The sequence below is a fragment of the Nanorana parkeri genome, unplaced genomic scaffold (assembly GCF_000935625.1).
Source record: "Nanorana parkeri isolate BGI_ZX_2015 unplaced genomic scaffold, ASM93562v1 scaffold99, whole genome shotgun sequence".
Taxonomy (NCBI): domain Eukaryota; kingdom Metazoa; phylum Chordata; class Amphibia; order Anura; family Dicroglossidae; genus Nanorana; species Nanorana parkeri.
In genome coordinates this window covers 634,839-647,038 of record NW_017306367.1, presented here as the reverse complement: position 1 = coordinate 647,038, position 12,200 = coordinate 634,839, and the positions used below count along the sequence as shown (strand labels likewise).

At 41.2% G+C, this 12,200-nt stretch overlaps 1 protein-coding gene across 1 annotated transcript in view; it reads left to right on the top strand.

Moving 5' to 3' along the window:
• Nucleotides 1-4,591: 4,591 nt before the first annotated feature.
• The window catches only part of RIN1 (Ras and Rab interactor 1), a 37,549-nt gene continuing 29,940 nt past the window's right edge, over nucleotides 4,592-12,200 (top strand). The window contains exons 1-3 of the mRNA XM_018552873.1: nucleotides 4,592-4,663; nucleotides 5,052-5,162; nucleotides 9,256-9,433. Of these exons, the coding sequence (XP_018408375.1) occupies nucleotides 5,131-5,162; nucleotides 9,256-9,433 (210 nt within the window). The 5' untranslated portion in view covers nucleotides 4,592-4,663; nucleotides 5,052-5,130. The remainder of the gene's footprint in view (nucleotides 4,664-5,051; nucleotides 5,163-9,255; nucleotides 9,434-12,200) is intronic.

The following is a 12,200-nucleotide window of genomic DNA, read 5'->3' as shown; positions in this document are numbered from 1 at the left end:
TCATAGGGGGGGGGGGGGGGGGGGGGGGGGGGAAGCAAAAATAATATCATACATTATAATCATTCTGTATGAAACAAATGATAGTGACATATAAACTGTATTAATGATAAACTGTGGCTCAGTTTTTTTCTGTTTACTGAGATGACATACACAGTGTAATCTCAGTGACAAAAAGCAAAGAAAGAAAGAAATGTAATTTGGAGAGGTGTAAACAGACACCACCATTGGCAGTCATATAAGGTTTCATATAGACATTTTACAATAGATTCACATCTGAGAAGAACCGGGAATGGCCAGTCAGATGTATGTCCTGTACCATCTGACTGATCTCTAGAGGGTGTCTCAACTGTTCTGTACAGTGTACCTAAACTGACCACACACACATCACAATCCAATTGCACCATACCTAAATGACAAAAACTTCTGCAAAAATAAAGTGTGCAAATGCGGCCATCCTTAACCCCCTGCTAATACACCCGAGATCCAGGCAGTTCTAACATTTAAATCCCCAACGTGCTAGCTGCTACCTTCTGCCCCACTCACATTCCTATCGGCCTATCTATATGATGGACTGGCTTACTGGCCAGTAGCAATGTGCAGGAGCGAAGAAGGGGCAGACAAGCTTCAAAACTATCAGGATGTCGACACATATTACTATAGTCCATCTTGGCAGCACACCATGGAGGGTGGGACAATGAAGAGTAAATGTAACCACCCTCATATAGGAGGTTGGAGCTGAGATGAAGTTAAATGTATTTTGCAGTTCGACATTGCCATTAAAAAGGGACAGTGACTGTATATATTTATTAACATTGGGTTTTGTAAAAGATGGTACCTGCAGCAGTTTTTTATTTTTGTTTTCAGTGACAGTCTGTTTAAAAGAAGAACTCCAGGAAAACTTTTTCTTAACCTTTGAATTGGGGCTACCCTCACCCTATAAGGGTTATGTGCTCGTTTTTGTCTAGGTCAAAAAATAAGTTTTACTCACCCGATGCTCCAAGCCGGCCAGTTGTCACAGTGCTTCCTCCAGCCTCTCTCTTCCTCCACTGCAACACTGGAATGTTCCTCAGCATCCCCATGTCTATACACAGTGTATAGAACGTGGTGATTTACGGAACCTTAGACCACTGCAGAGGAGGGGAGAGCGTTAGGGACCAGTCTAAGAACAAGCCGGCTCAGAGCATCAGGTGAGTATAACTTTTTTGTTAACTAGACAAAATCAAGCAGTTAACCCTTGCAAAGGTAGCCCCACTGCAAGGGTTAATAAAAAAAACAATTCCCTGGGGTTTCTTCTTTAAGATTTGCTGACATCTATGTAGTAGTAGAGCCTCCTTTTAAAACCCCTTCAATTTATATTACGTATATAAATCATTGAAATGTTTCTTATATTATGGAGACCTCTGTATTACATAACACGCCGATTTGTTAGATCTCAGCAAAGTTTATGTGTGACTAGCTTTAAAGTTAATCTGTGTTTTTCCCATACAGAGCAAAACAGCTTTACTTTCATTAAACCCTCCTCAGCCACATAAAATTACCTTTTTTTTTTTTGCTACTCTGCCACTCCAACCAATAAGGGAAAGGTCCCCTTTTTTGGCGGTCTATGGAGTTGTTTCAGTAATGTTCCCTCTCTCTTATCAATATTATTGGTCCACCCCTGCAACAAGTGCTGCCCTTCAACTCTTCATGGAAAACAATATACGGTAGATCAGACAAGATTTTCTGAGCTGACCCATTGCTGCTCCACCAATAAGCTTTGAATGAAAGTATCATCTGGAATTCATTTAATCCTTTCCTGACCAATTTGAAAGTGGTTAGACTAAAATGCATTGATCTAATGTCTGTGGACATGGTAGATGCTTCATAGGTGCAAACTATTTGAACAGTTTTCTAAGTGGCAAAATTAGTGCCCCATTTTGCTACCTAGCTGATAGAATGATGCATGTTTTTTTCTATTATTGAAACATAACATTGGAACTGTACATTTATATGCCATTGTGGTTTTACGACTATCCTTGACAAAATTATATTTATGGCTCTGTAGAATAAGTTCTGATTCACTCTGAGTCCTGAAATGACAACTAAGTATCTCAATATCTTTCCGTATGTCCATATATATATATATATTTTTGTTTTCCTACTCCCTTATGGCCTGAGTCTCATTGTTTTCCCCTTTCCTCTGTCCCTCTGTAATCCATTTGTACCAAATAATCACCATGGCTCCAGCTGGCAGCTGTTTGATAAGGGGGAATTAATCTATGCTGACCCAGATATTAATCACCCTTGTACTGATACATATGAGTATACTAAAGTGTTAGGGGCTCAATCTGTCTCAGAACCTCTTAAAAGTTATCTCTTTATCCATTACTCTATCTCAGAGTAACAGATCATTTACGCTATGAATGTATATTCTTTTCAGACTACTTTACAGTCATCATTGTCTCTTTATGTTATTACTCTGTGATTATACCTCACTGCAGAATATATTACCGCTGTAAAAAAAATAACTTTTGGTGTTCTAATAGATTATGCAGTACACTTAGGCTTCTCCGACACAAACATGCTATACAGGTTTTTCATGAAGTAAGCTGTTACATGTCCCTGATGTCACCATGCATCCTCTGTGCACATGGATACACTTTGGGTTTATCAGCGAGGTTACTAAGCAGCATTTGTACTGTGAGCTGAGAGCACAATGACCACAGGATAGAGATGTCCTAAATGTGCTTTACTGGCTTCAATAAAGACCACCCTAACTATGTAAATGGACCTAGCTTTCGTGGTATTAACATCTTTGAAACTGTTTATGTAATTGATATGCTCTGGACACCACTGTGTGAAGCTTATTTATGAAAACTATGAAAACTAGATGGAGCTTTTTCTTCATGACAATCAATCAATTTCTTGATTCTTCTAGCTGGAGCCTAATTGGTTGCTATAGACATTAGATTCTTTTTTTTCTTTGTTTTTGTTGGTCCAGTTTATAAATGTGCTCCATTGACAAAGAAGTATGCACACTCTACTTTTTTATTAAATGCCTAACGTACTGTATGTTTGCATGAGCATACCTCCCAAACTTTCTGAGATGATTAAGAAGGACCCCTTTCAGCACAATGTATTTAAGCAATGGACGCACTCCTGTTGTATCAGATGTAGTCACTGTTAAAAAATCCAGACATCCGTTGTGCAGTTACTAGGCTAATGGTATAAGGTATTTTCCCTGACTTTTCTGAACTGCAGTGGCGTCACTAGGGGGTTGCAGCCCGCACCCGGGTGACACCATTGGAGGGGTGACACCAAAATGACTGACAGCCATTTTGGTGTTACCCCCTCTGAAAAGTCAGGCACTTCGTCATGGACCAAGAGCCCGACAGTTGCACGAGAGAGGAGGGGACTCGGCGGCATACCTTATCCCGCGGGGGGAAACGTCCCCTCCTCTGCCAGCGTCCATCACCAAGATGGCCCCTGGCAGGTAATGAAGTCACGGCAGGGTGTCACCCAGAGGTGCCTCCCCGGGTGACACCATGCCTCAGGACGCCCCTAGATCTGCATACTTGTTTCTGTCAGTGAGAGATAGGTAGAAAACAGGCATTTTCAAAAAGAGGTCAGCAATAGCAGTCCCCATGTTTCTATTATAATAGGCTTACTTAAAATATGTTGAAATCTGAAATAAGACCAATTCGATATGCTACATATTTTAAATTGTAAGGAATAAAGCACTTTACAAACCGCATGTGGCACAGTGATATCTGTTTATACAATGAGTCTGTATCTAATGTTTGCCTTACAATAGGGATAGGTAACGTAAAAGAGAACTATGGGGTAAGTGTTTTTCTCCATAGTTCTCTTTAGGGTCACGGGAGGACATATACTAACCTCCTCCGGTGACCCAAAGCTCAGTATATCGTGGGCTATTGCCTGTGATATACTGAGAGCGCCGCAGCTGGGACAGAGCCCGACAATACTGTCGAGATCCACTCAGCTGGATCTAGATAGGCAGAGCCAGCTGTGCCCTCCCCCGTTCGTTCCTCCACTCAGCGCTTGAGGATCGGAGAGGGGAGGGTGGAGTCCCTGCGGGGAAGATGCAGGAGGGACTGATCTGGAGTCTGAAGGTGCTGGAATTGGGGCTGATCTGGTCTGAAGATGCAGGAATTAGGGCTGATCTGAGGTCTGGAGATGCAGGAATTGGGGCTCATATGAGGTCTGAAGATGCAGGAATTGGAGCTCCTTCGATATAGCGCACTAATGTTCACTGGCATGCCAGTCTAATGCTTGTAAATTGACTCTTAATGTTGAAAACGTTGCTGACCCCTTCCTCACAAAAATGACAATGCTAAATAAAGGTTACAGTTGTCTACACAGATACATACAGTAAGTAATATTTTATTGGGTGCTAAGTCTGTGAGCCCCTAGCTGTTCCCTCCTGGAATCTATGAAGCTTGTTTTATTTCACAAGTCTCTACAGAGCAGGCATGTGGGAAGAGCTGACAGGACTCGAGATACAGTGAAAGGCAAGAAGGGGAGGGCTCGTGGAAATAATGATTGAAGGAGCTGCGTATATACCTTGCAACACCCTAAGGGTTAGTCACTGTGGGAACGCCCATAGGGGTTGGAATAGAGGGTGAGACAGATTCCGCAGTCTATATCCCAAGGGAGAACCAAGGTAAGTGTAGATATTACTTTCTTAACCTATTTTCATAACCTATTATGTATGGCAATGATATGAAATCCTGTATCCTCACACTGTAAACTCCCAATTGACAAGATAGATAATTCATAAACCTACACAGAAACCAGGTGTCCTAAGAGAGAGGACACTTTCCCAAAGAACTTGCAATTTATAACTACAACACTAACTACAACACTAAATGTTATAGACAAGTCACTTTCCTTTAAAGCTGAAATGGCTATATTGCATTTTAAACAAGGAATACTTGAAAGAAAAGTTCTTTAGTGTCAATAAACCAGCACATTCCACTACACATCCAGTGCTGTATTTCTGTGTTCTGCCAAAGTTCAACCATGAGTAATAATCTTTCCTGGTTTAATAGCAACGTGACACTGTAATCCTGTTCCCAAATTCAGATCAAGCATCTCGCACGAAGGTGGAAGCAAACTGGAATTCCTGGCATGGAAACTGTATCAGAACACAGCATGACAAGGTATTTATCCAAAAACATCTTTTCTTTTAGATTCCAGATATTCAGCATTGTCATCATGGCTAGGGCTTTCTACAGCAAGCACGCTAAATTCAAGTACATTAATATTGTATTAGTCAAAGCATTACATTCGTTTTAGCTCTAACGATGATTGTTCATTAACAGTTTAGTTGTGCTTATTATACAGAGGGGTTTAGTCAAGAAAATATTGATCAGACACCCCTTTAATGCAAATTCAACTGCCTCTCATTTGTCAAAAGATTTGTGATAGCCTATTCTGCATGTGTTATCCAGGATGCTGGATTGACACGACGTTGTGTGACTGTAAATGCAGTTTTGTATGGTTTTAAAGCAGATGCTGGCATATGTGTCTGTGCGTTGATTTACGTTTTTAACATGCTTTGTTGTGTTTTGCTGTGTTTTTCTGCACGTGTTTTGCTTGTTTTTGTCTGTTTTTGCATGTTTTTACATACAGTAATACCTTGGTTTACGAGCATAATTCGTTCCAGAAGCACGCTTGTAATCCAAAGCGCTTGTAAATCAAAGCGAATTTCCCCTTAGGAAATAATGGAAATTCAGATAATTCGTTTCACAAACCCAAAAATATTCATATACAATTATTACAATACTGTACTGTAATATAATACTGTACAAAAAATAAAGAAAAATAAAACAATTACAGGTACTGTACCTGGTGGCTGGTGTGAGAGGGACAAGAGAGAGGAGGATTATTGTGTAGGACGACTTTCACTATCACTAACGGAATCACGGCTATCTCTTGGCTCAATGGAATCTTTTTCATTTCGTGTAACTTTAACAAGGAATCTATCCAATGCTTTTGCCTCCTTTTGAGGATTTTGCGGAAATGTGACATTGCATTGTCATTAAACAGATTCATTGCTCGCACTGCTACAGCCTTATTTGGGTCGTGCTTTTCTACAAAAATTTATACTGTTTCCCAAATGTATACATCTCCCTAATCTTATTTGAAGTGAGGGATTCCTCCACCTTATTCTCCTCCTTCTCTGCAGATGAGATCTCCTCCATAACCTCTTGCTGTTGCTCGCGTTGCAGATGCATCTGTGTTCAGCTCCTGGCCATGTTCCTCCACCAGCTCTTGAATGTCGTTCTCATTCACCTCCAGTGCCATGGTCTTCCCCAAGGACACAATTTCATCGACAACTGGCGACTCCTGTTCATAAGCAGGCCCCTCTAATCCATTTCCAAAAACGCAATCAGGCCACAGTTTTCTCCAAGCAGAACTGAGGGTTCTCTTGGTGACCCCATCCCAGGCTTTATTGATAATCTTGAGGCAGTTCACGATGTGAAAATGATTTTTCCAAAACTCTCAGAGGGTAAGGTTTGTTCCTTCGGTCACCTCGAAGCATCGCTGAAATAGTGCTTTAGTGTTAAGCTTTTTAAAGTTGGAAACTACTTGTTGATCCATTGGCTGGAGGATTGGAGTGGTGTTGGGAGGAAGGAACTTAACCCTAAAGAACTCAAATTCATCCAGTAAGTCGTCTTCAAGGCCTGGAGGATGAGCAGGAGCATTATCCATAACCAGCAATGCTTTGATTCTTTTCTAAAAGGTATTTCTTCACTGAAGGACCGAAGACCTCATTGATCCATTCAACGAACAAGGTACGAATGACCCAATTCTTGCTGTTGGACCTCCACATAACATATAACTGGCTCTTCTGCACCTTGCATTTCTTGAAGGCTCGTGGATTCTCGTGATACACGAGCAGGGGCTTGACTTTGAAATCCCCGCTTGCATTAGCACAAAACAAGAAGGTAAGACGGTCTTTCATAGGCTTGTGACCAGGCATTGCATTCTCTTCTTCTGTACTTTAAGTCCTTTTTGGCATCTTTTTCCAAAAAAGTCCTGTCTCATCGCAGTTAAAAACTTGCTCCGCCAACTAACCCTCAGAAACCATGAGCTTCTGGAACTTGGTAGCGAACGCCTCAGCTGCCTTAGTGTCCGAACTCGCAGCCACTCCGTGCCTCACAACACTATGGATGCCACTTCTCCTCTTAAAATTATCAAACCATCCCCTACTTGCCTTGAAGAGTTCTTCGTTTTCTGTCAACGTACCTGGACCTGGCAGTTTACTTTTAAGGTCGGTGTACAAGGCCTTTGCCTTCTCACAGATAATGTTCTCACTCACAGTTGCTAGTTGCTTTTCATTTATCCAAACCAGAAGCAACTTTTCTAAATCTTCCAGAACACGTGGCCGCTGCTTTGATATTCTTGTGACTCCTTTTGCTGCATCTACCCCCCTTATTTCTTCTTTAATATTGTGCAAATGGTCGACGTAGACTTCTTATAAAATCTTGCAATTTCGGTCACTCGTATACCTCGTTCGTACTTCAATGATTTCCTTCTTAACTGCCACCGTAATCATCTCCTTCTTACCGCCTTTCTTTTCAGCCTTTTTCTGCTTGGGGGCCATTGTACAGTATACACTTGCATGGACAGTTGACTGAGATGATCACCCACAATCCCTGTGATCGGCGTCACGTCCAGCATCATGTCCTACTCGTATTGCAAGACAACGCTCGTATATCAAGGCAACATTTTTCAGAAATGTTTGCTCGTCTTGCGGAACACTTGCAAACCAAGTTACTCGTAAACCAAGATATTACTGTATCTCTATCTTCTGCTCATTAGTTTTACTGCCCACACTACGTGTGCATAGGTCACAAAATGCATTGTAAAATTCATGCATGCTGAATTTTCCATACTAAATTTCACAGCATGCTAAGAGATATGAATGCGCCAGATTGATTGATGTTTACTGCAATTTCTCTGTCATAGCTGCTGTGTCTAAAGCTGGCCATACACTGGTTGATTTTCTGCTGTCGTGACCATCAGCAGCAATGTGTTGCCCAGTTGGCACCCTTCTGTTTTTCACTCGACTTATGCCGCAGGAGCCGGTCCCAAAATTCTCAGCCGAACAGTGACTGTTCAGGTATTCTGACAGCGGCACACCCACTGCTGTCAGAATACAATAGCCGAGAGAGGAGATTCTCTCATCCATGCTGTTATGGGTAGATGAAGGAATCAAGTTTTTTTTTCTTGTTGAGCTTGTGGGGCTGAATGAGAAAAACCACCTAGTGTATGGCCAACTTAGACCTACATGGCCGATTTTTATTCTCACAGACTAAAAAAAAGTTGGGCGATTGTTTGGAGATTAGTTTTATGATAGTTTCCTAAATGTGACAAATCACCCAAGAATCTGCTAAATGAGAAATTGTTGAAAAGATTTATTTCCTGTTCCCATTCAAGTCTATGGAGAAGAAGTGAGGAGATGAACTAATAGTTTCTGTTATGTGATTAAATTGTGTTATTTTGTAAGCGTGGGAGATCAATTACTCAATCATACTACTGAAAATCTCTTATGTAACAACCGACATTAAAAGCAATGTGATACAATTAAAGAAATTGTCCTCATAAGATTTTAGTAGTATAATTGGGCTAATAATTGTCAGTGCAGCTCTAGTATACTGGCCTGTGTCAATGGGCTTTTGTTTGCATTAAGTCTATGGCAATGCAAAACCTGTTTAAAGTACATCAAATGCAGGTCAGAAGGAGGTCAACTGCAGGCTAAGAGTACCTATCAATGAATTCTAAATGTTCTCACAAGGTGTCCCAAACTGATTCCATAGACATGAACCCAAAGCCGTTCGATACAGTCCCTAATATGGACCTGCTATTATGCAAGTGCATACTGAATATGAAATCATAGACAACAGGCGCGTACTACATTTGCTACATTTCTTACACATATACTGAGTAATAAATAGGATGAATAGTACAGTAAAGCATTTTGCCATTAAAGAACAGATGTTGGACAAAGCATGGTTGATTACATTTTCACATGGGAGAATCGTGTTTAATGCAATTGTGGGCAGGTAAAATCTTGTTTAATAATGCAAGAATCTTTTTTGAAAATGTGCAAAACCCACTGTGATATATAGAGTGAATGTGAAAAAGTTAGTCTTGCTCGGGACAGGAGCCAATGTTGGGTACATTTCTTGTTCGGTCAATGAAAAATACACACTAATGCCCAATTATTTATGCTTGTCTTTCCAGCACGACAGAACCTGTCTATGATTACCCAAATAAAGAAACCCCCTGTTCCCCATCTCTAAGAGAATCATCAACCTCAGTCAGCATTACCGATAAGCTTCTTCTCACACAGAGTGTGTGGCTTCACCTCAGTGTCAACTCAGCTACTGCACTGCATGTATTGCAAAGAGAACCGCCAGGTGTAAGTAATTGGAAGACTTCACTGGTAACCTTTGTTGTGCAATATATTCTTCTCACTATAATATGTACCGTGTGTGTGTTGGAGATGGAAAGCTCTTTCCCAGACCATAGAATTGGCTAAAGCTAGCCATACCTGTCTGCTTATCTCCTACTCTGTCCTCCTTTAGGCAATCCTTGAAAACCCATCTCCTCAGGGAAGCCTATCCCAGCTCAACATAATAACTGTCCTTTTACTTCTTCCATTAACTCATCCCACACAATTATTGCCTTTAGTATAATTATCCACTCCTACTAGATTGTAAGCTCTCACGAGTAGGGCCCCCCTAACCTTTCTACATTGGAATTGTATTGTAACTGTACTGTCTCCGTCCATTTTGTAAAGCGTTGCAAAAACTGTAAGCGCTATATAAATCATGAATAATAATAATAATATTAGGGATGGAGGAAAAATTGCATTGACACAGATGTAATACGGTGAGATCCATTCCAAACAGGAGGGGATCCATGCACGGATCCCCTCCTCATCGGACAGTGTGAAAGGAGCCTAAGTAACCCTTTTAGGAAAGCATCTAACCCATTATTGATACCTTCTGTATCTTTTAGAACCACTTCCTGTAGAAGACTATATTACTATGCTTGTTATAACATAAAATATTTTCTCACATATGTTGTGCTTTAATCAGCAAATTTTTGTAGCAAAAAAGCCCCTAGTTCGCCTGGCAACGCTCACTCTTAAGTGTTAATGGGGCCTTAGTAAGTACATGGGCTTCTGATCCTGCTCAAATAACTTTATAACCTGAATAGTTAATTTACTACTTCTTAATCACATGAAGACCAGGTGTTTACACCCCCTTCCTGGCCAGGCCATTTTCCAGTATTCAGCGCTGCAGTACTTTGACTGACGTTTATTCCGTCATGCAACGCTGTACTGAAATTAATTCTATAAAATTTTTGGGGGACAGATAGAGCTTTCTTTTGGTGGTATTTAATCACCGCTGGGGTTTTTATTTTTTACTAAATAACAAAAAAAGTACCCTAAATTATGAAAAAAAACTTGTTTCCCTATGAAATGTTATGAAACATTTATTATCACCCCAATTTTTTGGCAAAATATAAAAGACAGGGACACGTTGGGTAAATAGGATATATAGAGACACCAGTGGTCTATCGAAACCTCCAACTCCTCGAGATCTCCAACCATCTGACTTCCGGTTTACTTAGAAGTAAGAGGTTTGGCAGAGAAGGCTGTACTGCACGTGCGCCACCCACGTCATTTCCCTATACACACACTACACAGCAATAAAGTATTAAAATGAACTAGGGTCAGACTAATTAAGCAGGTTATTAATCTGAGTTGCCCCACTCAATATGTCTGCCACTTGCGGCCATATTGAGAGGGGCAACTCAGATTAATAACGTGCTGAATTAGTCTGACCCTAGTTCATTTTAATACTTTATTACTGTGTAGTGTGTGTAGTGTGTGTATAGGGAAATGCTGCGGGTGGCACACGTGACCCCAGGACCCCTCCATTATATAAGGCAGAAAATTTAATAATAGCATACTAGACAGAGTATAAATCAAAATCCTCGTAAAGAAGGGTTACAATAAAAATCACATGGTAGAAGTCCATATAAACATGTGCAGCTAGACAACTGCACATGTCAGAAACAGCAGTTTGTTAATGACAGAGGAGTGGCCCACTGCAGTCAGCATCTCAGACACGCCTCCGGTCACGTCCACATCATCCAGGACACAGGGGGGCAAGGGTTGCACTGTCATGATGCAAGCCGGGATTGGCAGCACGCACCCAGAGGGGTGTGGAACCAACCAGGTCACCGGTAACCATGGTTGTGGCGGGACGCTATTGACGGAAACAGGCTGTTCCAAAGTCATGGCGGACTCGCCACCCCAACGGAAGGGAACAAGCCAACATTAAAATACATTTTGAACTTGTATCCCCAAAAAAGCGGAAGTCATAAGTAAAAGCACAGGGACATATCATGATCCCTGGTGTGTGGAAGCACAGACTAACGATACCAAGGAACCTAGAAATAAGACATAAAAGCAAAAGTGTACAGTGGCCATGTCTGCTATGTTCCTATAAAGGAAACCTATTCTTGGCATATCCAGAGAATAACCCTTGAGACAAAAAGTCAGGCATCACTAAAGGTCTGTGTGCAAATAAACCATGATGAGCCGTGCATGACAGGAGACCAACGCTCTTGTAATTGTGTTGTGCAGCGACATGAACATAAAAGTAAAACCCCAATTTTAAACCAGATGCATTGGGCAGGGAATCTAGGCACATAGAGCATGGTGAAGGTCATTGATATTGTTGTATGCATGTATTGTATAACATATGTTATGGAGTCACGCCATAGTGAAAAAAAAAGCATGGGGAAGATGAATGGGGAGTGTGATGTAAGGTCACAGGAACGGCCATGGACGGCAAGTAGTTAAAAAAAAGAAGCGTTATTGAGTTTTGTGAATTGACTACCTTTACACAGCAACTATATAACAAGCGATATCAATGAAATAACGGCCGAAATTAACAATTAACAAATCCCCCAATAAGGACACACCAACGTCCCCAAATAAGGACACACCAAAGTCAATGACCCCAAATAAGGACACACCAATCAAATGAGTGCTAGAATGGGTTAGTTTACAAGCAACAAATCCCACAGACAAGGTGGTTGTGTAATGGGTTGAAAGGCCACCATTAGAAATCATGGGGCTCCATACAGCCTGCATTGCTAGTCCCCCC